At 36.0% G+C, this 26,536-nt stretch overlaps 1 protein-coding gene across 5 annotated transcripts in view; it reads left to right on the forward strand.

Annotated features, from left to right (window-relative positions):
• PLCL2 (phospholipase C like 2) overlaps positions 1 to 26,536 on the forward strand; it is a 107,259-nt gene that overhangs the window by 68,531 nt on the left and 12,192 nt on the right. For all 5 annotated transcript variants that reach the window (XM_038161523.1, XM_038161532.1, XM_038161539.1 and 2 more), the window contains one exon: positions 14,839 to 14,914. In XM_038161523.1, coding sequence (XP_038017451.1) covers positions 14,839 to 14,914 — 76 coding nt within the window. The remainder of the gene's footprint in view (positions 1 to 14,838; positions 14,915 to 26,536) is intronic.

Here is a 26,536-nt window from a genome sequence, read left to right on the forward strand (position 1 = left end):
TAGTGTATATCTCTAAACTTCTTACTACTTTACATTTTCCACTTTGGGGAGCTCGGTTTATTTTGGCTTTGGCTCAACATTGAATACAAAAATGTCAGGCACTGTTTTTAGGCATTGTGGTTGTATAAGCACCTTGGCGTGTAAAATTCTACACATGCTCTTTTATTTTCCTTTTCTCTATCTTCTTCTTAGAGATGTCATTTGATTACCCATTTTTACACATGTAAGCAGCTGTAACATTAACTTCGGACATTATGTTTCAGTAAATACATAAATTGTGTCTTTAGAGACTGGAAATTAAACATGTTGCAGGAAAAAAAGAAGGAGGAACTAATACACCAATAAATACTGATTTACATCTGCTTTGCATTAATTTGAAATGTGGAAAAAAGATCCAGAAGAGTGTGATTTGATATGTCCTCCTTAGTTCCACTGAAGTAATCTGGCAGAATGTAACTGATTGTTTATTCATTTATTTAATGTTTTCTTTCATGTGATGATAATTTTGCAATAATTTTGTGTGCTAAAATGAGAAACCTCACCTGGCAGCATCAGGTCACTTGCCCGGAAAAAAAAAATGGAGAGAAATGAACCAGTATCCCAGTTTCATGTATGTCTTGTAAACTGTTTTCTAAAGAAAAGGTAGCTTTAGAATTGTGCTAAACCAGAGTCAGAAAACCATTCATTGATAATTAGTAATGTAGGCAGAGTTTGTGTAGTTCAGTGGGGCCCTAGATAGCACAAAATCTGGTTGGAATGATAGCAGAGCTACAAGAAGATAGTGTATATCCTCTTAGTGGTGGCTTACAGGATATCGCTGTAATTAGGATGTAAACAAGCTTGGCTGTTGGGATTACAGCTGCAACAAGTAAAGAAGTTCTGTTTTCTTGCTGGAGATGTCTCTGCCTGCCGTTTGTTCTCATGTGGTGATGCTGCTTGTTAGTGACTAAGCTATTCTAGATACTTAAAAATCTTAGTTCTAAATCTGGAATACATTTTTTTGTTTGAATATCAGTTAGACAAAGGTGACTTCCAGAAATCTTTACAATCTCAGTTTGGTTTGCTCTTTGGCTCTCACATATGTTTTTTCCCCACATACATCTCACACTCTATACATGATTTGAATATTTCTGTACTTGAGAAATCTATACTTTACTTTATATGTAAAAGTAATCAAACATTTTTTTACTGGCAAAAAAAGCATTTTTCCATCTTCTTGTCCCTAAAATATAAGTACTCAATTTCAAACAAAGAGTATGATAGTGCTTGTAGCTCTAAATGGTATTGAAGATAAGTAAATTTAAGGTTATTTTAATCAAATAGAAGTTAAAATAATGAGATGCATTTAAATTTGTGACATTTGTCTTTTGCCGATACTCTGTTCAGTTTGACAAAAGATTTTGGGCAATTAAGATCTGTAGGGTATGCTGGAAAATGAAGTCAGCCATGGGAGACATATTCCCGTGCTCTTATTTCTGAAAGCTCAATGTGAAAGAATGGGAGCCATCTGTATCATCCTTTCCTCAAGGAGAGAAGAAGAAATGTGATGGTGTTTAGTTCATGTGTGGGTATTTGCTGTAGTGGCAGATGTTTAGAGTCTGACAGTTTTATAGATTGAGGGGGGGGAGTTTGTATGATTTTGGTGTGTATTTATATAATGAGCCCTCAAAAGGAGGACTTGCCCCATTAGTTTTGACTTGGAATATTTTTGTCACGATTAATTAATACGTGGGTGTAAAACTCTGCTTAATAACCAGAGTTCTTCATGCCGAATTGAGAAAGGGTAGCTGTACTTGCAAAGTAATGATTACCTACTTGTCTTCCTTTCTGCTGGCTTAGGCCTCAGTACAGGTCAGAATGATGTAACTGTGTACTTCCAGGGTGTCAGGTACTGTATGAAATCATGTGGATAACAAAGATATAATGAAGTTCAATGTTTATGAAACCAACCTGGATTGGTATATCATAAATGCATGCATAGGCTGTCACTACCTTGTGTGTCCTCTCAATGTGGCACATGTAATGGCATTCTCAAAGTGCGATTGTTTCAGGTTTATGGTATTTTTAGCTGATGAAAGGGTTCTTATGTGTCAGAAATACTCTTTTCTATAAAATGATAATAAACATAGAAGGTAATATTTAAGGTTTTAATTATTCAGAATTTGTTTACATTGGAAGTGCTTGAAGGACTTGTTGTTGCTCTGTCAAGTGGGAAAGGATGCGAGACCTTAACAGCAGGACAGTCAGTCCACCTTGAAATAATTGCAAATAAGTGTAATACTACGGGGGCACATGGAAAGGAAAGAGTATCTTCAGTGTAACATAGGTTCTTTTAAAGAAACTGTGAGGTAAGTGATAATAAAATAGTGTGTCGGAAGACATTTGGGGTTTTTATCTTTAAACAAATAGCACATAGTGCTTTCTTAAATTATCTGCATTCACTTAATGGAGGAGCTGTTAAGTGATCAAGGCTAGTACTAGTCATGGGTTAAAAAACCCATGGTTGTAGGAACTGGAGTATAATTTCTGGATAATAAAAATCAAATATATCTAGGAATTTTTGAGAAAGGCAGAAATTTCCGGTGTGTATTTTTCTCCGTGCTCCTGAGTATTTTTCACCCTACCATCTTTTCACTGTTTAACAATGTTTTATTTTTCCCTCTTGTTCATGAACTTCAGCTTCCTTTATGTGATACTTCAGCATGCACTCTGTTGGTGTCATCACACCCATCACTGATCAGTGCTGCAGACTGAAGCTTGGAGCTAAGGCAAGTGCCTCTTCCACACCATTGCATGTTTTTAAAAATGTCTTATAACCTTTAAGATAAACAGTAAGTAAACCTTAAAAGTTATACTATGGCAAGAGAAAAAATAAATTATCTCGCCCTCAGTCTGCAGCATTATTCAGTGATGAGTATAAAAGCACTTCAGAGATACGCTAGAGTACCATACAAATAAAGCCAGATACTGTTGAGAACTTGGCTGTCTCTTTTTGCCCTTAGTGGAGGATGAAGTGTCCCATTTGCTGAGGATAGGGTTTTCTGAACTTTGCCAGCAGGCATTTACTTCTAAGAGCAAAACTAACACAGAACAGGCAGATAACTGTACCCGTGTGAAAAATCAGTAGTGCTGCTACAGTAATTAGGATTAGATGTTATTAAATCCTAATTAGATAATGCTGCTTGTTCCATTGTTTTCAGTTTTTGGGGTGGTTTTTAATTTTTTTTTTTTTTTAATTTTGAGGTGATTTTGTAATTCAGAATGTCTACAGAATGCAGTATAGGTCTGTGTTTGATTTAAATGAAATCAAACAAGATGAATAGATTTTGTGTATATACCCTAGGGAAGGACTTGAAAGCAGGTTGTGTTTATTGGTGGTGAGGGTTGTGAGGTAATGAAAATGAGAGGTATTAAAAGAGAATGACGCTATTAAATTGGAAAACACCATATCATTGGGGATGAGCCGCGCTGTAGTAAGCTTAAATCCAGTTACCTTATTTTTGGCTCTTTCCAGCTATTGACTCAATACAGCAGATTGCAGGTGCAATCATGCAGAAGTTAACTTCATGTTACAGAGCTGGACATTTCAGCAATGACATAAACTAAAGAAGATAGGCTATATTTTGAACTGGAAAGCAGACGATTTGACACTATACCTGGTAGAGTTACAGACTGGGCTGATACTAATAGGGCTTATTAAAAGCCTATCTGACAAGGACTGATTATCAAGGTTTTGGTAAAATGTTAGTAGTCCTCTTCTTTATTGGGCATTTTAGATTGAACTCCATAATTCTGAAGGAAGCAAATGATATATCCATTGCCTCTTTCACAGGGGCTAAGAAAGAGTGATTAGCAGATCTGTTTTTGGTTTATATTTAGCTTGTAAAATCTGTATTAGTTTCCTGTTGTTGATGGTCCTTGGTTATGGTTACTGTGCAGATACGGTAAGGAGGATTACAGTTGTGCTGTGATTATAGATTTGTATCTTGAGAAACAAGTAGAGCAAGACCTTTCTATTTCAGCTCAGCCTACTAATGTGTCAGGGTTATTCAGCTGAGAAGCCTTCATTCCCTGAGTTACCCTTTGAGGTTGCAAATTTCTGTGGCAACCAAAAAATGCTGGATCCAGTGCTGGTAATTCTCTCCTAAAACTGAATATGTTGCTTCAACTCGTGCTCAGGCTTAAATATTCAGTTCCTGGTTGTATCAGAGGAGGCTGAGTTCAGCATCACCAATCTCCTGTAGTAGGACCCAATCTTTGGATATCACATGGTTTTAAATCACATGGTAACATCTGCTCATCACTTGCATTGTGTACTTGAAGAAAATTCAGATTTGTCTGTATAGTACCATTCCTGAGGAATGTGTGGCTGGCATAGACCATGATAGCTGTGTTCTGAGCCCCGTTGGTTCAGAATGTTGTCGAGCTCCATGAGTGTTCCATGTTACAATTTACCTTTTGGCATTATCTGGCCTATGAAGAAGAGAATTTATGCTTTGCACAGAAGGTTGAAAAGCTATTATTCCTTGCTTTTATACTAGAGAACATAACTACATAAAACAAAAAGATAAAAGAAATAGTCAAAAGAACAGACATCACACACACTAAAGATACTGCCTGGGGAGTTTGAAGTAAATATGTACCACTTATCAAAAAACACTTGGGGAGAACAAAATGGAGGAGGTTCACATGAAAAGAAAGCATCTTCCAAATAGCTGAAATCATGTGCAAATGGGGAAGACAGGATTCATATTTAACCCTGCCATGGTTAAATAAGAAATAAAAGAGAACTGACAGTGAAGAATTCCAAAAATGATCTGCACAGACTTGAAAATAACAGTAACCTCTTTTCTGAAAAAAACAGAAACAGAAGTCAGTCAGAGATTATGTAAGTTCACTAGCTGATCAATGTTTAAAAGAAAGCCCCAGCTAAAGAGGTAAAGCCACAACACTTAATTAGTTTTTGCATCCATATACCTGTAAGAGATCAAGGTTTCCCATGAAATGCTTCTCTATGAAAGACTAATTGTAGAATTCATCTGTAAGTAAAATGCTGATGAAAGATATTACATAGGAAAGGCAAAAGACTGGGAAAACAATACACCAGAAAGAGGAGATACTAATTTAAGAGTTCTGAAAGATCTCAAGAGTTGATGTATCAAAACTGCTAATTGTTGTGTGTATTCTCTCACTTGAAACCGACTATCAGAGTTGTTAGTGTGGTACCAGTGTTTTAAGAGATTTCCAGGGAAGATGATGAAATTACAGATCAGACAGGCTGACATCTGTACTGTGAAAATGGGTAGAAACTGTTTTGAAGAAGAAAATTAGAGGAAACATGGAGAAATGTGTCATGTTGGGGAAGAGTCAATACAGCTTTTATAAAATGAAGGGCTCATTAATCCCTTGGAGTTCTTTGATGTCAAAAAGCATGTAGACACAGCAGATCAGTCTGGTTAGAGTCTCCAAAGCATATGACAAAGTTTCCTTTCAAATGCTTATAGTAAAATAAAGTTACCATTAATTTTTTAAAGTTATTAGATTTATTCTGATAGCTAAAGTGAATGTTGGACTCAACCTGGTGCTCCAGCAGGAAAAGAACTGTTAAAGATGCTTGCTTGTGTTGGTTTTTGCATTAAGGGTGTGTTTTTCCAGTAAGTGGATTAGAGGTAGTAGGTATAGCTCCTGCAACTTTGATCTAGCTCAAGAAGCTAAGCACTCTGGAAGCTGTATGCATTAATGCTGCCCCCAGATTTGCAAAGATCATCGAGGTGTGAGGTATGTAGCTGCTTAGACTTTCAACAACTTTCTCAGTCTTAGTGGTAGATTGTTATAACGTGTTAAAACAGTGAATTTCAGAGTTGGCAACACAAGTGCAGTATTTAAATTGTGATAACACACAGTGTCTCACTGTTTCCATTACTGCCTCTGGCTTTCTACAGTATTGCTTACTTTCATTATCAGTCTCTGCAGAATAGAACTGTCTTTATTTAAGAAATAAATGGATATAGTTTGGTGGTGAAGAGATCTAAGGGAAAACATACATCAATCATTGCAATTTAATATTGCAAATAGCCCAGGTAATGGTTTTTGCCATGTTTAATAAATTATAGTAATTGTAGATCCTGGTTTTTGAGATTAATTGAAATAGGTACTGACTGTGTAGCTGTTAGTCTGTCATAAGAACTGAAAACAAAGCATTCATGGAAAATATAGTGAATAGCTTGGACAGTTTCTTCAGAAAGAGTTGTGCTGCTTATTATCAGTTCTTATTTTCCTGTTTTATAACAACATGAAGGTTGTAATTATGCTTCCAAAAACAGAGCTGAAGATGATAACCTTAGCTTATGCTGGGCTTTTTCAGTCCACAAAGCAAATGTCTAATTTTGGGTACTCAAGACTCCAGTGCCAAATGTTGTAAAGTATGAGCTGCTTTGCATTGATTGAAAAGCTCTGATAATGACAATTTAATGCTTCTGTGAAGTCAAGATTTCTTGTTGAGAGCTTGGATGGTGAAGCTTTTTGTATCCTCTCACTAATCCCATTATGTCTAATGGCTGACTCACAGTATTCATAAGAGCATAAAATAATACGGCTACTTAGGAAGAGGAGTGCATGTAGCTTTCTGTCCTGTTTTAATGTAGTCCAATGAAATGGTTATGGAAGAGCATAAAAATAGGTCAGATGCGTAGCAACTTCTCATATGTATTACACATTTCCAATAGGAGTTCTCTTTCTTAACAAATTTTAAATTTGGTGTTTGTCTTTTTGATTCTATCTGTGTGAAAAAAAAAAATTATGGCTATTAGAACTGCTACTGATGGTTCTCATTTCAGAAATAACCTATTAACAACCTATTAATTTTTTACACAGATGATAGATTTTTACTTCTTGTACAGATAGAGGATATTTAATTTCATATACATGTTCTTACTTATTCTCCACATTTCACACGGTTTTTCATTCTATCAGCTTTAGTTTTAAAATTATGAAAATAATTTTTCTATGAAAACCAGATTATCAAGAAAGTGAAAAGCAGTGACTATTGGATTTAAAAAGGGTTTATTGTCCTTGAGTACACAGTTTGAAAGAGAGCTGCTGATTATTATATTTACTCTGTCTTCAACCTAGTCTTTCTCATATACTTGGCTCATGAAGAATTAAGAACAAATAGTTGTCTTTACTGGAGGACTTGTGGACTGTTTGTTCCTTTGGTAGATTTTCTTAAACTGGGGGAAATTAATTCATTTTGGGATGCTGCAGAATTAAGAACAGATTATGTCCTATTTTTTCTCAGGCCTACAAGAATTAGTTTTGGTAAGTGGATTTCATATCTTTTGATCCTGCAAAGTATTATGGCATAATCTTGTCCTGCTTCTTTCTGAAGGGAAAAAAATGTTTTTAATGTATGTGTTTTCTAGAATAAAAAACATTTCAAAAAGAGGTGAGAGAGGAAAGGTAGGCTGAAAAAGTTAAACTGAGTCTGTTCCTATGTTTTTCCCACTTAAATGGATAAACTGCCGCTGTCAGGTACAGCATTACATTTTTATCGTAATATGCCAGTGAATTCAGTAAGCATAATGGAAATTTGGACATTTCATTTGCCTTTTTTTTTTTTTTTGGAAGAGGGCAGTGGTTTAAAGTCTAAAGAGAAACATAATACTTGATTGTATCATAACATAAGTTGTGCTTAAGCGGAGGTGACCCTTCCCCTCTATTCAGTGCTGCTGAGGCCACACCTGCAGTGCTGTGTCCTGTCGTGGCTTCCCCAGCGCCAGGGAGGCATGAAGAGTCAAATAGAGGGCCACTATGGTGAGGAAGCATCTCCTACACAGAAAGGCTGGGGGAGCTGGGACTGTTTAGTCTGGAGAAAAGAAGGCTGAGGGGGATCTTATCAATGCGTATAAATGCCTGAGGAGGGGGTGCAAAGAGGCCAGAGACAGGCTGTTTCCATTGGTACCCAGTGACAGGAGAAAAGGCATGAAATGAAAACCAGGAGGCTCTGTCAGAACATCAGGTAACATTTTTTGACTGTAAGGGTGACTGAACATTGGAACAGGTTGCCCAGAGAGATTGTGGAGTCTCCGGCTTTGGAGATACTCAAAAGCCATCTGGACATGGCCCTGGGCAGCCAGCCATGGTAAGTGGCCCTGCATGAGCAAGGGGGTTTGGACCAGATGACCTCCTGAGGTCACTTCTAACTTCAGTAACTCTGTGCCTCTGTGCTAAACTTATTTTCTTGCATAATTGAAGAAATATTTTCTAACTTAGACAATACATTTGCTAAAAACCTTACTGCTTTGAAGGAAATTTGGTTTGATGTGATGAATCCTCTGTGTGTAGAGAAGTAGCAGTTAGCAGCTTGATTTTCTTACCTTGGTACTTTGGACTGTGTTTGGACAGGAGGGGAGATCAGCTTTTGTTTATAGAGCTTTGAACTTTCTGTGAAAAACCACACCTGATTTTTATCTATTAAGAGGTTATTATTGATTGTTGTCTTGAGCAGAAAGTTCAGTTCTTTTGACTGGATGTCAAGTTCACTATAATTCTTTTTTACAGAGAGTCATTTAGTTGAAAGGCACCTCTGGAGATCAACTAACCCCAACCCCTTGCTCAAAGCAGGATCAGACAGAGCAGGATTTTGTCTAGCTGGCTGTTGAATATCACCAAGGGTGGAGACTCCACAGTCAATCTGGGAAACCTCTTCCAGTGTTTTACCACCCAAGATTCCCCCTAAGCTTTGTCTGCTCCAGGCTGACCAGTTCCAGCCCTCTCAGCCTCTCTTTATATAAAATATTCTCCAGTTCCTTAAATCTCTATGGCTTTGTGCTGGACAGTAGTCCATGCATTTCTGAAAAAAATTCAAACTGGGATGAATGCTCCAGCTGTGGCCTCACAAGAAAGAGATGGGAAAAACTCAGCATGGGTTTACAAAAGGAAGATTAGGCTTAGCCAATGTGTAGCCTTCTACAACGTGGTGACAGTCTTGCAGAGCAGAGGAAAACTGTGAATGTTTTTTTCTTGGTAGAAGCTGACCTCAGTTGTTTATGGTGGTCCTGTTAGAAGTTGGATGTTTCAGAATTCTTTCAGGGTGGCGTTCACACTGTAGGAACAGTTAGAACAGTTAGAACATACATTGTGAGATTTGCAATCTGATTTTAAAAACAATTTCCTTTCATATTTGCTATAACACCATTCTTCTCTAGCAGAAAATAAAAGGCAGCACATATAGTTTAAAACAACTCCTTATGCAGCTGCAGAGCAAGCTGACCATGGCAGTTGTCACTGAAGGGACTAAGAACTGTTCATCTGCTTGTTCCAGTGCCACAACAAAGATGCCTTCTGGTGCATTGACATTGAATAGTAGACTGCTTGGGTACAATTTTTACATACATTCAATTAGAGCTGACTGTGTTTTGTTTGAGGTCTGGGTACCTATAATGGCTCTTGAGGGCAAAGAGTTTATCACGAGTCCCTACCAGAGTTCCTTTCCTTGCTGTTACTGCTTGGGGCAATGGTAGCAGCTCCTGATCCTCACTGTGTAACACATCTTTTGAAGTGGTGCAGATGCTATTAGTAGTTTGGGATGCCCTGTGTTTGGTTTCCTATTTTTGTGAAGTGCTGTTTGATATTGGTGCTATTTGTACCATCCTGGGCTTAATAAAATGTCTGGAAAATGCAAATTACATGTTTATTACTGCTGTTAAGAGCTCCAGCTTGGCTTCTGAATACTAAAGATACATACATTTATTAGAAATGCTGTAGTTTATGATTTCAGAAATATATCTAATATGCAGAGGTTTGCATGAAAGTAGAATGTGAGTGCCATTTTAATGAAGATTTGATTTATACCTACAGTAATTATGGTTTCAGGTTTGCTGTTGCAATGTAGGTCTAGCAGTATTGGCAACACATTTACAGATTTTCAAATTTAAATGTGTGGTGTGCTTTTCTTGCTAAAAATAATGTTCTTCCTTGGTGTTGCAATTGTGTCAGTGAAGGTGTTTTCTCTCACTGAGTATCATCAATGATACAAAATTTATAATTGGTTGATTTTTCCATTTTAAAATATGGCTGATGTTTCCTTGTGTGCTACCAACCAGTTCTGCATGCCGAGGATTGGATAAATCCTGGGGTTTTTGAAAGATTTCTTTCCCAAGGCCTTTGTTAAATGTAATATTTAAAATATTTATGGTTGAGTTCAGTTACGTGTTTTCCACAAGTTGAGGGCTTAAACAGAATGTTTTATCTTCTACCAGAAGACATGTCTGTGTGAGCCGAGTAGAAATAGATCTTGTTCAAATTCAGCTGAAAAAAGAAATGGTTTCAAATACATGCATGTGTACATACATGTGAGCACTTGCATTGATCTACATGGTGTTACTTCATAGCACTTAACTCTTTCATAAAACAACAAATCAGACAACAAACTCTGAAATATAAAAAAACTATCCTAAAGGGTAATCTAGACATTTATATATATAATTTTAAGTAACCATCTTAATGAGAGAGTTCTGTTTTCCTGAGAAGGAGGATAGATTTTTTTTCAGTATATGAGTTTTTAATTTGCTTTGTGGGGACAGCAGCACGTAAGTGATGAACTGCTAACAATGCAGTTTCATCTGTTTGAAGCAACAATTGTGATTTCTAAATCATCATCATTGTCTTTTTAAGGTAGGAGCAATGTATATAATAATACAGGTCTCCAATCCTCATTGAGAATTCTGGACTAATCATTTAGTGTTTATTTCCAAACCCCTTTAATAATAATAATAATAATAATAATAATAATAATAATAATAATAATAATAATAATAATAATAATAATAATAATAATAATTTAAAAGTATCTTTCTTGACATTTATCCATTTGTTAGAATAACGAGGTAAAATGCTTGCATGATTTAACCAATAGAGTTTGAAGAATACAACAAACAGATCAAACTATTAACCTGGCCTCTGCAAAACTGTGATGACTTCAAGGCACATAAAGCATACCATTCTGCATTTCCCATTTTCCACTGACCAACAAAAAAAGTAGAATAGTCCAGTCTGTAATGAGTACCTAAGAAGTTCTCTGGTCGTGCTGAGGTTGGGGTGTGGTGGTGGGGTGGGAATTGAAGGGAGAGTTGAAGTAATTTCAGCATTATATCTTATAAGTTCAATATTTAAAATAAATTTTTGGATATTTTGAATCTTTGCTTCCAGAAAAAAAAAGGCAGCATAGGTTAGAAATGTGAATCAGTATTGTAAAAGGCTTGCTAAAAAATATAGGTTACTAAACTTCATGTACCATGTGTTCTTTTCTTGAATATTCATGGATAATTTGCAATGCATTTTTAATGATCAGGTGGCAACTGGTTGTTCCCTATTACCTTTGTTTCCATTTCTCTTTCCAGATTTGTCACTGATAATATTCTAGAAATTAGATGTGGTTAGAAAATACCTGCTTATTGATTGGCTTGTTCAATATAGACTAGTTCAGTGTAGAGGAGATTCTACCTGGTCTTTCTCCATTTCCACAACTAATTTGCCTTGAGATTACATGCATTACTCTGCTGCAGACAAAGTGTTTTTCACACTGAAGCTCCTCCTTAATCATCATTTTCTATTTCACTTTTATATCAATCACACATATAGATACCATATCATTTGAATCAGGCTAATTTTCTGTTTAAATATAGGCATTTATACATAGTTGTTCCATATGCTGTGCCTGCCAAAAGCCTTTCAGTCTCTGTGAATGCCTACATGAGTGTTTTCATGAGGTTAAAACTTTGGCTTGAACACTAGAATGAATTCATATGTTCAAACACTCCATGAGAGTAATTTAACAAATAGCTGAATCCATACTAAAAGATGACTATGTGGTGAAGAGCAATGTAAGAATAAAATTATAATGAACTAATAGTATTACTTAATTAATCAAGCACAACTAGAAGGTGACACCTACTCATGCACGCAGCATACTGCCCCACTGTTTTCTTAGGGAAGGACATTTGAAAATTGGGGTGTTCCATAATAGTGATCGAATGGTTGTGGCAGTCAACCCCTGAATTATTGCTAGCTCAGCCAGTTTTGCTCTGCAGTGCTGTTAATCTTAAATACAGCTTTGTACATATTTTAGAGACCAAAGGTAATGAAAGTAACTGTTACTGGTCTTGATAATATAAAAGTGGATATTAGAATAATTTCTGCCACATGAAATGCATTGCCATTTTTCTTCAGAAGTTGCAAAGAGGGTATTCCTTTTGATCTGAGGGTATTTAGTGGCTTTCCATTCTGGAACTGTGAAATATGAAATGGGCATGTTGTTACAAATTCTTCAGCGTTAGCCTGACCATGATGAAAGAACACTAATACAGCAATCAGTTTCTTTTCCTTTCATCTGCAGAACCAGTAAAACTTTCTTGTTTTGTCAATACAGATAGTAAACAAAAAAGCAGTAATGCAAGCATTTTTATTCATCTTAGAATTCCCTTATTTCTGAAAATCAGTGCAATGTCTCAGAGGAAGTTTTCTAATCAGCTGAGACATGCTCTCCTCTGCTTCTAAATTATCTGATGTTCGTATAGGGCGTATGAAGGAAGCAGAGTAGGTCGATATGTTCCGTGTCTGGAATAGGACCTAACTGAGATGACTTAGAAATTATGTTATTAAACACAGGGGGTCAGAAAAACAGAGTAGGGCAGTTGTAATATTTCTTAGAATCCCTTCAAAACAAATACCTTGAACAGGCAACACAGCTGTTCTCTTTTTTTGAATGAACTCCAGTCCAAAGAGTGCTCAGGTGAAAGGACTCACATTGATAGGGAATCCCTCTCTAGTCCTTATTATTGTGTATTAGCATCCCAGAAAAGCCCAAGAGTCATATGTGCTCAGCATTTCATTTTTTCAAGGTGATTTTCAATTCAGAAAAACCTGCTTTACAATTTCCTTTCAGCCAGTTAGCAAAATAACATCAGCTGTTGGAAGTATACAGCTGACATCAGTTGTGGTTTGGTTCTCTCCATCTAATTTCATTGCAGAAATAAATGTGCTATGTGCCATACATATTGAAACAGGTAAATCCTTGCCTGTCAAGCAAATTTACAGTGATGTTATTTCAGTTTATGAATTCTGTTTTAGAGACTGAATAGTAATGAAGCACAGTGAAATGGGGCTTTCTCCTTGACTGATTAGGAATAGTCAGTTTGCAGTGTAGATGAAATATAGTATTCTCTTACTTAAATTGTCTTCAATTTGTTGCACTTAAATAGTAATCAGCATAATTCTATTTATAGGTAGCTTTTGCTTGAGTGAAAATTTATATTTATATTCAAAGAACAATCCAGTTAAAACTGGGGTAATCTAAAGTTTTTCATTTGCAGCTTAGCAACCTGATCAAGTTATTTTTGCTTCATATATTATAATTTACATTTGTTTATAGCAACCCTGACAACTGACATAATATAAATCAGGCTAAGTAGATACTTTAAATAGAGATTAATTGGGATGTGAGGATTAAATTAAATTATCCAGTATGATGACCTCCATGTACTCCAAAGTTACTTTTTCACATGCTGTTTGTGTGTAGCATGAAGTAAAAATTCAGGATTTGCATAATTTTCTTTATTGGCTCAAACCAAAATAATAGAAATAGAACTAGAATTATTTTAAAATGCTTTGTCATTTGTTTAAACCAGATTTTTGTGCAGCTGACAGTTACAGGAGCCTGTAGAGTAGTTTGTCTGTGCAGGTGTTTTTCCTCCTCACTTGCTTGCACACTTGTCATGATCAAAAATCTGAGACTTGCTTGCCTGCTTCTCAAAATTGATTTATGTCTTATTTGGAGCAATGCTCAGAAAAACAGCCTCAATGTCATTCAGCTGGAGAAGGCTCCTTCTAATATGTGTGAGGGAGTCATGCCTCTTGCAGTAATTTTTCTCTGAGGAACAGTGTTAGAGAGGTTTGGGCCTTTTTTCCCCCTGTAACATTCCTTTTTCCCTGTAACATGCTTTTATGAGCAGGAATGTTCCTCCTCATAAAAGCAAATTATCGTCTCCTAAGGAAAAGCAAGTTCCACATGAACACCCACCTAAGTAACATGTCAAAAATTTAGTCATTGTTTTAGGGGAGAGGAAAATTGTCTGCTTGAGTGGAAACCAGAGACGTCAGTGGGGAAGGTGTGAAGCAAAGTTGTTACTTCTCAATACATACCCTAGGCTGAAAATTCTGCACAGTTCCATCTTAGTGCATTCAGCTGGGATTCCCTGAAAGGCTTTTTGTTTGGAAAGATCAGTTAAAGGAATAATTTATTTTTCCTGTCCTCCACCACCAGCCTCAAGTGATTTATTTTCTTCCATAAAGCATTGTCTCATACATAAGTGCATGTCTAGCCACAAAATGGAAAATTTAGAGGAAAAAATCTGGAAAAGCAGTGGAATGATGCCTAGGAAAAAGGATGCACTGAGTAATGAGTGATCATCATCTTGAATGTTGGAGGGAATGAGGAAGAGGAAAATGGCATCCAGGTTATCTCAACCAAGCCACCAAAAGTGAATTGCCTGGTTGTATCATTTCCAGTTGCTTTGATAGGCAGTGAACTACGGAGTAGACATTTGGCTTCAGTATTCTCAGATCTCAGCCCAAAATCACTGTATTTTTTATGCCTTTATGCTACATCTAGGGCACTTTGCACTACCTCATTATGACCAGGAAAAGGAGTGTATTCATTATGTTAACGATAAATACTAGTTTATCTGAGTTCAATTTTAAGCATTATTTATAGATTAAAAATTTTAAGTAAAAATTTAATTTTACTGATATCCTGTATATTTTAATTTATTTTTTCTACAGATGATTCATACCATCAGGACTCTGGTTGAAAATACAGATAGCTTATATGAGAAGATAGTGCAGTGTCAGAAAGCAGGTAAGTACAAGCTGCTTTAAAAAATATTATACAGAACTTACTGCAATTTTTTTAATTTCCAAAACTTATTATCAATATTCAACTGTAGCAAAAGAAACCCCCAAACAAGCAAAACCCAACAAACAAAAACAACCAAACTACAAAAACCCAAAAATACAAAAAAAAATTACTGTAATTTAGGCACATCCAGTTAGAGTGAAAAGACATTTCAAATCATAGAAAGCAAAGATTCATAGAGTTACATCTTGAATTTGGAAATTACAAGTATTTTATACAAGTAGCTTGTCATAGTCATTTCCACAAATGAAAACACAAGGTTACAGGAAGCCAAGAGAATGGTCTTTCTTCACACTGAAATTTTTAACCATTTGCTCATCTTTCTCTGTGTGAGAACTTCTCTTCTTTTGTTGTGGTAGCCCAGTGTCTTTGAGAGCCTTGGTGAAGCTTGAATTGTCAGGAGAATATTGCCCTCTGATAGTTAGGTAACAGTAGTTCAGATGTTTGGTTACTGTATTTCTCTAGATCTGTTGGATGGATGCCCTCTGGTTCTGTGTTGTTCCCACAAGTTCTCTGAAAAGTTTCCTGAGTCTGATATATATTTGAAATAGATGGTTTAAGTACTTCTTGATCCCTTCACAAACTGACCCTTTTTCAACATGATATTTTGTAACAGTTTTGCCATTTGGGCGCAACTGAGTTTTGAAGGTTTCCTTCTTGTTTTGATACCATGTCTGACCTTGTTGTTTAAACACGCTTGTTTTCTTTTGAACTTTCAACTGTTTTATAAATAATGTTACAAATTTGCTCAAAGTGATGCATCACATTTTGCATCAGAAACAGGAATGCTGCCAAAGACTCAGCCAAAGCATTTACAGACATATTTTGCATGACTCAATTGGAACAAAAGCTTTTTATATACAAATACACTTTTATCTGCCTGATATTTAGCATCCTGTAGCTCCCATTATCTTCCATGATTTTGTTCCATTCTTTGATTTGCTTCTCGGCTCTCCTACAAATTCCAGTCCCTTTGTTTTGTTCCTTTTTCCCAAAAAGAAAACAATAACGCTCTTAGAATAAAGCCCTCAGCCTTCCTTTACAAACTCCCTCCTATTAACAGTGGCTTTCAGATCAGCAGCAAGGAAGGCTTACCACATGGAATTTCTAGATCTCTCCTTGATTCACAGCATATACTCCTCAGACACTGTCAACTTTAGTCAAACCATAAGACTGTCAAAATACCTGAAAATTTTAAGTTGCCCTATTTGCTTGAAGTTGTCAAAAAGAAATACCAAACATAAATACTATGAGTGACAAAATATTACGTCACATATCTTATTGATAGATGCAGAGGTTTATCTAAAATACTGTGGTGGTTTTGGCTGGGATGGTTATTTTTCTTCCTAGTTGCAGGTATGGGACTGTGTTATAGAGTGCTTTAAAATGGAGCTGATAATGCAGAGATGCCTTTTCTTGCTGCTGAGCAGTGCTTACACAGGATGATGTTTTGCTTTGCTTGTGTGCGCAGCTTTTGCTTTACCCATTAAAGTGTCTTTATCTCAACCCACGAGCTTTCTCACTTTTACTCTTCTGATTCTCTCCCTTGTCCCACCCAGCAGGAGTAAGCAAACATGCAGCACTTGGTTGCTGGCTGGGGTTTAACCACAGCAAACACAAAATGTATTGTGCTGTCGTAAGGATGTTGCCTGGTAGATGTGTCTGCTTGCTTCTTAAATCATCTCCCAGTTATGTGGTGATAGTGTGCCTTATTTTTTTTAGTGTCACCAGTGTCTTAAGCAGCTTAGATCCTTGGTTAGAGGCAAAGCAAAAGTCAGTTGCCCAAATTTATTTTAATTTTAGAATGGTTGCTCTTCAGAAAAGATTGCTTTCTACTAGCTTATATGGATTGCTGTAAACTTCCATGTGTCTGACTCTTGAATCTTACTGCCTTATTTTACGTGAGGGACAGTTGGGTCCAGGAATCCTTTGCTAAGAATGCTAAAGACTTAAAGCCTGTACTAAATAGTGGAGATTTTGATCTCCTTCAAATGAGAACCCTCCAGCGTGGTGACATAAGCCTAAGTATGGATTATGTAATAGATCCTGCTATTTAGGGCAGCTTTAGCCCTGCAGGGTCAAGACATTTTTGAAGATGACTGAGCTGAACTGAATTACCTTTTAGTATCAATGGGTTTGGGAGATTATCTTATGACTAATTGATCTCATGATCTCAGTAGATGCTACTTGAATTACGAGTAAAAGATTATACATTTTCCTATGTAGTTTCTGGATAAGGAGAAAACAAAATCATGCCTTTGTCTGGCCTTTTTTCTTCTGTGGCTCAAAGAGTAAAAAAGCTGCTAAAATAAGAAGTAGACAAGCTGCCAATAAGCAGTAAATTTTTGTTGTCATAACCAGGTTATAAGAGAATTTTGTTAAATAGGCAAAGTAGATTCACTCTATTGAACTGTTTTCTATCTTAAGTTTAATAATAGGACTTTTGGCCTCCTATAGAATTCAGACCTAATTTGGAAATAAATGCTGTATTATTTCCTTGGTTGATAGCCTTTTGGATAAGTAAAGATACAGTTACTGAGATGGCTATTTTCAGAATTCAAGTTTTTTGCTATTAATGTTCTCTGAGCACATTTAACTATAAACATCTCTCCTCATTTTGGCTCTTTAAAATTAAATCATATTAAAAACCTCTCTGCTTTCTTCATGTGAACATATTAATTTTAGCTCAACACATGGTTATTAGTTAAGTAGTTATTGAAAGTATTTTAGATACATGAATAATGAAAAGATATGGGAACATGATATTGCTTTGCTTCCCAGTGTACTTTTATTCTTTTTAGAATTAAAAAAAAATCCACATAACTTCAAGATTACTGCAGTGCCATTTATTTTGTTGCTGTTAAGCCAGTTAAAGATGCTACAAGAAAATAGCATCTAGGTGCTAAAGGGAATTTGAAGATAATCTGGTCCATTCCCTGAATCTCTTAGAGTCCTAAAATGCTCCTGTGTCTTTGCTAGAGTAAAGAATTTGAATGTCCAGGTCACCTTATCCCATTTATAGCCTCCTTTGTACTCAAATCACATAATTCCTCAACTCCTCTTTTGAATCTTCCGTTGCATTTTTTGCTTTATGATTCCAATACTGTCTGAGCTCATCCCTAGTTAAAAGAGAGAACCATGACTTAGGAATTCATTTTGGTGTTCAGCAGTGGAAGCTCAGAAGAATATTCCAAATATTCATTAAATTATGGGGAGCGATAATTACTAAACACAGCTTGCTGGTGACAAAGAACTACAGAACTTAATCAAATGTAGATATGACTAGAGTATTTTTGATAATCTGGTGTGGTGGAAGGTGTTCCTTCACCTGGCAGAGAGTTTGGATCTTTAAGGTGCCTTCGAACCTCAAACCATTCTATGATTCGATAATCTTGGGAATATGAAATCAGTAAGGTTAAATTTATTAGTGTCGGGGAAAATATTGCCTTGACAATACCTGCAAGGAATGGTCTCTGAGGTTTCTGTTCTAATTGAGAAAATGAAGTTATTGTATAGAGTTCTAGTAGTGTCAGCTTAGTGTTAATATGATGCATAAAAGGTGTATTTCAGCACTGTTTGCTCAAACTAAGGATGAATTCATTTTTAAGAATTCAGATTCATAAAAAACATACATATTTCTTTCCATATGTTTTTTTTATAGGCATAGCCTTCCCTAGGCATCTGTGCAGCCAGAATTCTTTTTCAGATTCTTATTTTCTGGGCTCTCAGCTACACTATTCTTTCTCTCCATTTGACCATCCTAGTTTTGCCTTATGCACGTCATTTTCCTGGCTGTCATTTTGATGATGTCTGTCCCTGGATGCATTTTTATATTTTTTCCCTCATTGTGCATCAGGACTGAGCTGCTTTCACTTTTCTTGTGTTTGCTCATTTGGTAGCAAGAGTTTCCAGTGCCTGCTGGATTTGCAGTCCTTGTCATGTTGTCCCACAGGCTCTCTGTAAACATCTACCAGGCTACTTCCTTTGAATTTGTTTTTAAAATTATCCCACAAATATAGCTAGATTGACACATGTCCTCCTACCACTTTAACCAAAATAGTTTTCATTGTACTCCCCACTCTTCCTGTATCCATCTGTTCTCTTTCTTCCTCATACTTTGATTCTGAGTTGTTGGAGCAGAGTCTGTCTTCCGTACAGTGACTGACTTTATTTAATAATTCATGTAATGAATGACATAGAAGGAGTATATTCTCTAACATGTACTTTAAAGCAAGATATGGTTTCAGGAAAGGAGGTATCCAGCCATTCTGGATGCCGTTAAAGATAAACACGATACACAGTATCCATTGGAAAAAGGTTAATCTGAGCTGCATCCAGAAAAATACTAGGATGGTAGCCATACAAATACTTCAAATGCTTCTGGTAGTTGAAAATTAAAGGAATAAAATCAATTTTGTTTGAATAACTCTTACTTCCCCGCTGTTACTACTTAAGCTTTCCAGCAAAATGACACTTCTACTGAGCTGCTGAGCTTTTTTTCCTTACTATATGTTCAGATTATTTGTATTCTAAGTTGGTTTTTGACTCAGGTTCATCAAAATAAAACATGTAAGGAAAAATAATATTCTGGCAGATTAGATAATCCACTAACAGAGCAAAAGAAATTTATATACTTAGCTATTGAGGACCACTTTTTACTTGGTTTATAGGTGGGCAATTGGGCTTTTATTTAAAGTGTGAAAGGCAATGACTAGGTTCCCAGTATTTCTACAGTCATCCCTGACTTGAAACAGAATTTATGGTTTTTGTGGTTCGGGTACTGTGGAGTTCAGCAGAACGTGTTAATCCATGTCTGCTGAAATACTACCTCTCATCAGCAGGTGTTGACTCTTGATTACAAGCCATTGAATTTAAACTACTGTTTTGTCACTAGGGAGTGAAGGAATGCTGCTCTGTTATCATTGGACTTTGCACTTGAGAATGTTTCATTTTTTTTGACTGCCATCAGTAGAATGTGCTGATCTTCAAGTTACATCTTTGAATTGGATCATTACTATATTTTTCATGAGATTCATTGTCAAAATAAAGGAATCTGTAATATTTATCACCATCACATAAACTCCAACATCACCTGCTGTGGCTAAAACAGTACTTGGAGACCCCTCTCAGCCAGTCTGCATGCTTTTGAAATACCTGCTCTTCCTTGTTTTCTCTATGTTCTCATTTTTTAATAAGCCAGTTATCAAATTGTTTTCACTCCTTTCTCTGCACTTGTCTCAACATAATTTTCAATGTTTATTAGCACAATAGGCTTTTGTGGATAGTTAAGGAAAAAAAGGGTGTATTCAAGTTATTCCCTTGATTTATGTTTCTAAATTTTCTGTATTCTGTCTATCATTTTGCCTGTTTTTTTCCTTGTTTGCGCTTTGTCCTGTCTACTCCTTTTTTTCTGTATTTTTTTCTTCCCGTTTGTCCTTCCTCCTCAAATAACTCCACTAAGCATCTTTCTCCAGGTACAGCTCGCAGCAGCTCAGATTATAGTGTCATTGCCTGTACTCCCTGGCTCTGTAAATCTGTTCTTCTCCTGTGCCTTGAATATTCTTGAAACCACATTCTACTGGGAAAGAGGGGAAGTGAAGACTTGCACTTAGATCAACTTAAATAGTATTAGTGAATAGGTGATGAGTCATTTTTCTTTATGCTTACATGTTTGTCACCATAGTTATTCACACCAGTCATATACCACATTTTTCCTGTATTGCTTCTTGTATTGCTCCATGTAATACCTTGGATGGTACTGGATTTTTTGTGAAGCTGATATATTTTGCAAATGGGTAGATGATTCCTAGGAGACATCTCGTATACTTAATGATCTCACTCATTGGTACTAGGGAAAATACTTGACCAGCACAGACTTTTGCATTACTCTCTTGAGTTCGCCCCTTCACATGAAGCCTTTTTCTCCCCCTCCTGTTAATGTAATGCCAGAAAAGAAAGAAGTTAGATTTCTGTGGAAGTGTAAGAGATTGATTACTATTGCCAGTGAAACAATGTGGGCTCAGCCAGATCTGAACACTGGGAAAAATTATAGTGTGCCAAAAATCAGTATCTTTATTAAGTCTGCATTCTAACATTCAATGAAATCGAAACTTTTCAATAAAATCTCATTGGTCTCTCTTGAGTATCAAGACTGATAAACAAGAGATGGAAAAAGCAGTCTGTGGGGAAAAAAAAAAATCCTCTCCTTTGTATTTCTCTTGTGTTTATGCCTTTTATTGACAGTCTTAATTCATTCTCATATGTGTAGTGGCTGAACTTGACCCCCATTCAGAAATCTAGTCTGTTTTCACAGAGGAGTGTATTTGTGAAATAAAGTTTTCTGTACACTGGGGGTGGAATACCATGACTCAGTTTTCCAGAACAAGTGTTTTATTATGTGAGGGTCTGTTTCTCTGTGAATTTTGTAGAAGTGTTGTTTTGGAGGAACAGAAAAATTGTTGGTGTGGGTTTTATGAGTTTTTTGTCAGTTGATATTCTTTTTGTTGACTTTGGTATCTAGAAGGGTAATTTTACTTAGGATTGTTCTTGAAAGTGTGCAGCTGGTTACTTAACCCTTGGAAGTAATGAAGCTGTGGCATAAATGTTACACTTTTTCAGCTTCGTACTGGCGTAAGCTTGGTACTGCAACTACTTTGAATCTCTTCTGACAGTGTTTCTTTAAGAATTTAGTGAGCATCTTAAGTCCTCAGTGGGTCCCCAGCATTAAAGAAAGTCTCTTATATGGAGAATTGGATTACTGTGATTGCACATGGGACTGTGTGAATCTGGACTGGAAGACTAAATACTAATTTAAAGGAAAGGATGGTGCTCGGCAGGCTGTGATGCCGTTGTTGTTTGGGATGCTGGAATAAGAAAGTTCTCTTAAGTATGCAATTTGTCTTTACTGTTTTTCAAGAATAATAGGGCACTGGGCACCAAAACAGTTTTTAACCACCTAAGTAGAGGCAGTACCTACATGTCTGTCTGTGTCTGAGGAACATTTCCACTTACTACAGAGATAGTACACAGTGCCAAAGAGGTCGAAGTAATTAAAAAATGCTGAACAACTAATTAAGGTACTGTATTCTTTTGTCAAATAATTATCTGAATATATTGAATGCAAATAATTCATGCCTTGAGCATCTTAAATCTGCAGCAAAATATTCTTTGAATCTGCCAAGAATTCTGATTCTCTAGTTATGGCGTAACATTTCTTCAGTGTCTTCAGTGGAAATGAAGTGTTTGGAAGTACTTCAGCATCTAATCTTTGCTCCTGCTAAGACTCTGTTTTTGCAGTTAGTAATGACTTTTAAAAAATACAGAGGTATGCTAAGCATCAGTTTATGAAGGTTCATTTTAAATCTTTGTGTGAAAAGTGCTTTGTAGCAAAATATATGAGAATTTACAAGTATGGTGACTTCTACTGCTTCTCCAACATGATGGATTTGATTTATTGTTGATATGGTCTGGTAGCCAGACTCTTTTTCCAATCTCTTTTTCTGGTAAAATTAATTTTGAGCAGAAATTGTTTGTGAAGCTGAAATAGCTGACTGTTTAAGGAATGTAATCTAAAATAAAAATATTAAGAAACATATTTAATGCTGTAAAAAATTAAAGCTGTCACTTTCGAAGATGTGGCCAAGAGTAGCAGCTGTATAAGCAAATTAAATATTTATATGTGGAAATGAATACTTACAGCCTAAATACTTTCCTAGAATTTTTCATTTCCTTTATTATCATTTAACCTACACAGTGGAGGAAGAAATATTCGAATATATAAACTCTTTTTTTAAATTTTTATTCTTGTAAAGAAGAATTCTGTGCATGCAAATTATTCACAGAATCTTTGTAAGTGTTTGAGTTGAATCTGCATAGGGGTAGACCTGCAAGGTGTGGTAACCTATTCCAAAGCTGTGAGGTATTTTCTTTACATTTAAAATTTTTTAATGTTTACCTAATTTTATTTTGTATTTATAACTATTTTGAAAAGTATTTAATTTGATTTTAAACCAGAGAGCTCTACCAGAAATGAAATGAACTATATTTGGCTTGACTGAATTTAAGTGCTTCATACCTGGGGTATTACCAGTGTTTGTTTCATGTAGACATAGTCAAATTTTGTTTGTTACTCATTTCTTGTTAGGTGTACTCAGTATATGCATTTATTGCCAGAGTTTCATCACTGTGCTATTTCACTGATAAAGTTCTTTGTTAAGAGAAAAAGAACAGCAGGAGGGGCCCACCTGCTGTGTAGTCATGTCTCAGCTAGGTTGTAAATCATCTCTTGGCAAGAAAGCTTTCATCAAAGAAAACAAATGAGCATGTCAGGGAAAGATTTGGCTTTAGAAATACAGCTAAGCAAGTGTTGTGCTGGCTGTTTCGCTAAAGATTCCTTGAAAAATTAGTATCTTGGTTCTCAGTTAAAGAAAAGGTGTGAATTTTCTTGCTATAAACTGAGATTGTATGCCAGGGCTTTGTGATATGCCAGGGCTTTGTGATAGGAGCTCTTACAAAAGCAAACAAATCTCAGAGTTCCAAGTGTTCCTGTACTTGTACCGTACAGGTATGTACTCCAGTCTTCCATGTTTCAGTTTCTTTTCACATCTGGATTTTAATAAATCTCTAATTATCGTCAGACAGTTCAAACAAATATACATATATTGTATGTAAAACCATAATTACATGCAGCTCAGTGACCTAAGGCTACTTTTCTTTTTAATATATGCTTCTTAGCTAGTTTAAAAGTAGCAGAATCACTTATGCTGCTTTATATAGCACATCTTAATTAATATCTTAAATATGGTACTTTGGAACTGTAGTGAGAGCCCAGTAGTGGGAGGAATTGCTAACCAGCTTCCAACAAGTGTCGTTACTAGTTAGTAATTAAAGATAATAAATTTCATGTGAAGTAGCTTCATTTTAAAGAAAGGAAGAAACTGTTTTTTCAAGCTAAATATGGTTGAAGATTAATGTCTTTTATTAGAACCCAAAAATGTTGCTTTTGAGGTATATCACCAAATAATATTTTTGGATGAAAATACAATGTTTGGATTACAGCAATATGCAGGGCATCTTTGTTCTAGCATTTCAAGCATCAGTAGAACAATAACACATATTTTAAGCTCATATGAGTGTTGTAAGTTCTGAATAGTTTTGTATCTACTGAACATAGTTGTGAAAAATTAAACACTAAGAATCCAGGCCATAAAGCAAAGCTGAAGTCCAGTCTGGAAGCTATTCTGACAGGGGATGACTCAAAATTATCATCCTGTCAAGACAATTATACTGCCTTGTATGCTTTATTTAGGAAAACTTCTGGTTATTAAAGTATGTCATAGCAATAACACACATTGCTCTTTATACTGTCATTTAGTCCTTGTTGAGATTATAAACATAAATGTTCCATCAGAATATGGCAAGCATAAGCTAATACAGGTTTGACAGCCTATGCATGTAACACTGTAGGTCATCCTGCAGCTGGTTGAGGAAACACAGGGCTGTAGGGTCCCTAAGTCTGCTTCCCAGTACTCCTCTTGAAAATGGATGATGTCGAGCTGTGTTTTAAAATGAATATGAGTTTTTGTTCTGAGTAATTTTCTCATTTTAAAACTGATCACAGACCCACATCTACAATAGTAATAAGTTTTACTTAAGTTCTGATTTTGCTGGTGGACATGCAGTGATCCTTTGAGGTTGGAGGTCTTACCTGACTGGTCTAGAGTATCTAGAGAGCAATTGCTCCTCTTCTGGTTTTCTTTTTGCAAGACTAACCAAGCAAATTTTTGTTAGTCTCCTCAATGATACATGGTTCCTACTGCATCGAGTAGCCTTATAGTGTTTCTCTTTTCTTCATGCCATTTGAAGTTATTGAAAATGGGAGAAGAGGATTGTGCATAAAATTTCAGAGTAGCATCTTGACTGTAAGGTATTCCTGGAGGAATGAAGAAGTGTTAAAGCCATCTAATGCATTCCAGGGCTGTGGGAACGGGTCTGAGAGAGAGGGAAAAGCTGAGGCAATCACGAAATTCAAACTAACCGGCATTCACTGGGGAACCAGAAAGAGATTCAGCAGTGATGGGGAAAATATTATTTGGAAATACTGAAGGATTCCTTATGAAAATGATTTAAAATAAACAAGTGTACTGCAGAGGAGAAGAATATGCTGTGAAATCTCTGGTTATGATTAGGGAAATTTGTCTAGTATTTTGTTCACTGTACGAACCTGCTCTCGAATAATGCTATTGCTTTTTGTTACATATATTACAGTGTATTTACATGCCTTGCAATAGTTGGGGTGAATGTTTTACTGGAAAGCTGCTCTTTTTAATGTGAAATACTTGAATCCATTTTCATTTTGCAAATGCTTAGGAAATTGTGTGGCTTGTGTCAGCTCACCTTTACTTATGCAGCAATGACCAACTTCTTAATGCTGATTATGCAAACTAAGAGCCCTTAGTATCCCCTAGCAGAAACTCAGAAGGAGACCAAATAATGATGTTTGAAACCTCATCACACTGTTACAAGCAGTAGAGTGAGCACAGACAAACAAGTTAAAGAAAGCTAGAAAGTAGGACTAAGCCAGTCTGCCTCACTTCAATCCCACAAAAGGTGGGATATCCTTGGTGATCTTGAACAGCTGCCTCAACACAGTCCTGGGCCACTTGTTCTCTCTGATCCTGGTTTTGAGCAATGGGGTTGGTCCGGAGCTGCCTTTCAACCTCAGTGATTCTATGCAAATAAGGATTTTAGTAAAGAGTTTCCAGTGAAAAGAGCTTTCTAGATCTGAGCTTTCTGGCTCAAGGCAACAATCAGTAATGATTTCATTGTAGATAAATACATTTGTGCAGTGGGCAAAAATTAAAACACTGAAAATACCATCCAAACAGAAGAGCACACATCCTATATATTCTTCGTGGTCACTCAGAAAGTTGTGACTTATATCTTCCTTAACATCTGCCACAATAAATGGAAAATATGACTAACTTGTGCTTTTTTTGATTGAGGTGGTATATGCAAAAACATAATGGGTGATACATCAGGTTAATGGTATGCCTGTTATCATTCAAGAGCTCTCAGGCAGTTCAAAATTACTAATTGACTAATAAATCTAGAAGTAATTAAGCCTCATAAAAGTGACTTGTTTATTATATCTTAATGAGAGTGAGAGCTGAATTTTTATTTGCAAGGAGACAGAAAATTGTTTATATAAAAAAGTAATTTAACCTTGAGTTTTCTTTGTAAGCATGTCCTAAAGGCGTGTTTACATGGGTTTATATGGACATGTAAATTATTTTATTAATTTAGCTGTAAATGAGAATGTCTTTCCTCTTTTTTTCCTTTTTCTGTTATCTTGTAATAAGTTTAATTTTGGAATTTAACACTTGTGTTATTCCTTTGTCATAGTTGAAGCATGAAATAATTCCAAGGCAAAGTGCAAGAAATCCAAGTGAGAACATACAAGATGAATGCCAAGAGGGACATAGTCAACAGTTAAATGTTGTGCTGCATTCAAGCTCTAAAATTTAATTGTCCATATATTGTGTAGCAAATGCAATTCATTCCTCT

Source organism: Motacilla alba, chromosome 2 (assembly GCF_015832195.1).
Source record: "Motacilla alba alba isolate MOTALB_02 chromosome 2, Motacilla_alba_V1.0_pri, whole genome shotgun sequence".
NCBI classification, from domain to species: Eukaryota; Metazoa; Chordata; class Aves; order Passeriformes; family Motacillidae; genus Motacilla; species Motacilla alba.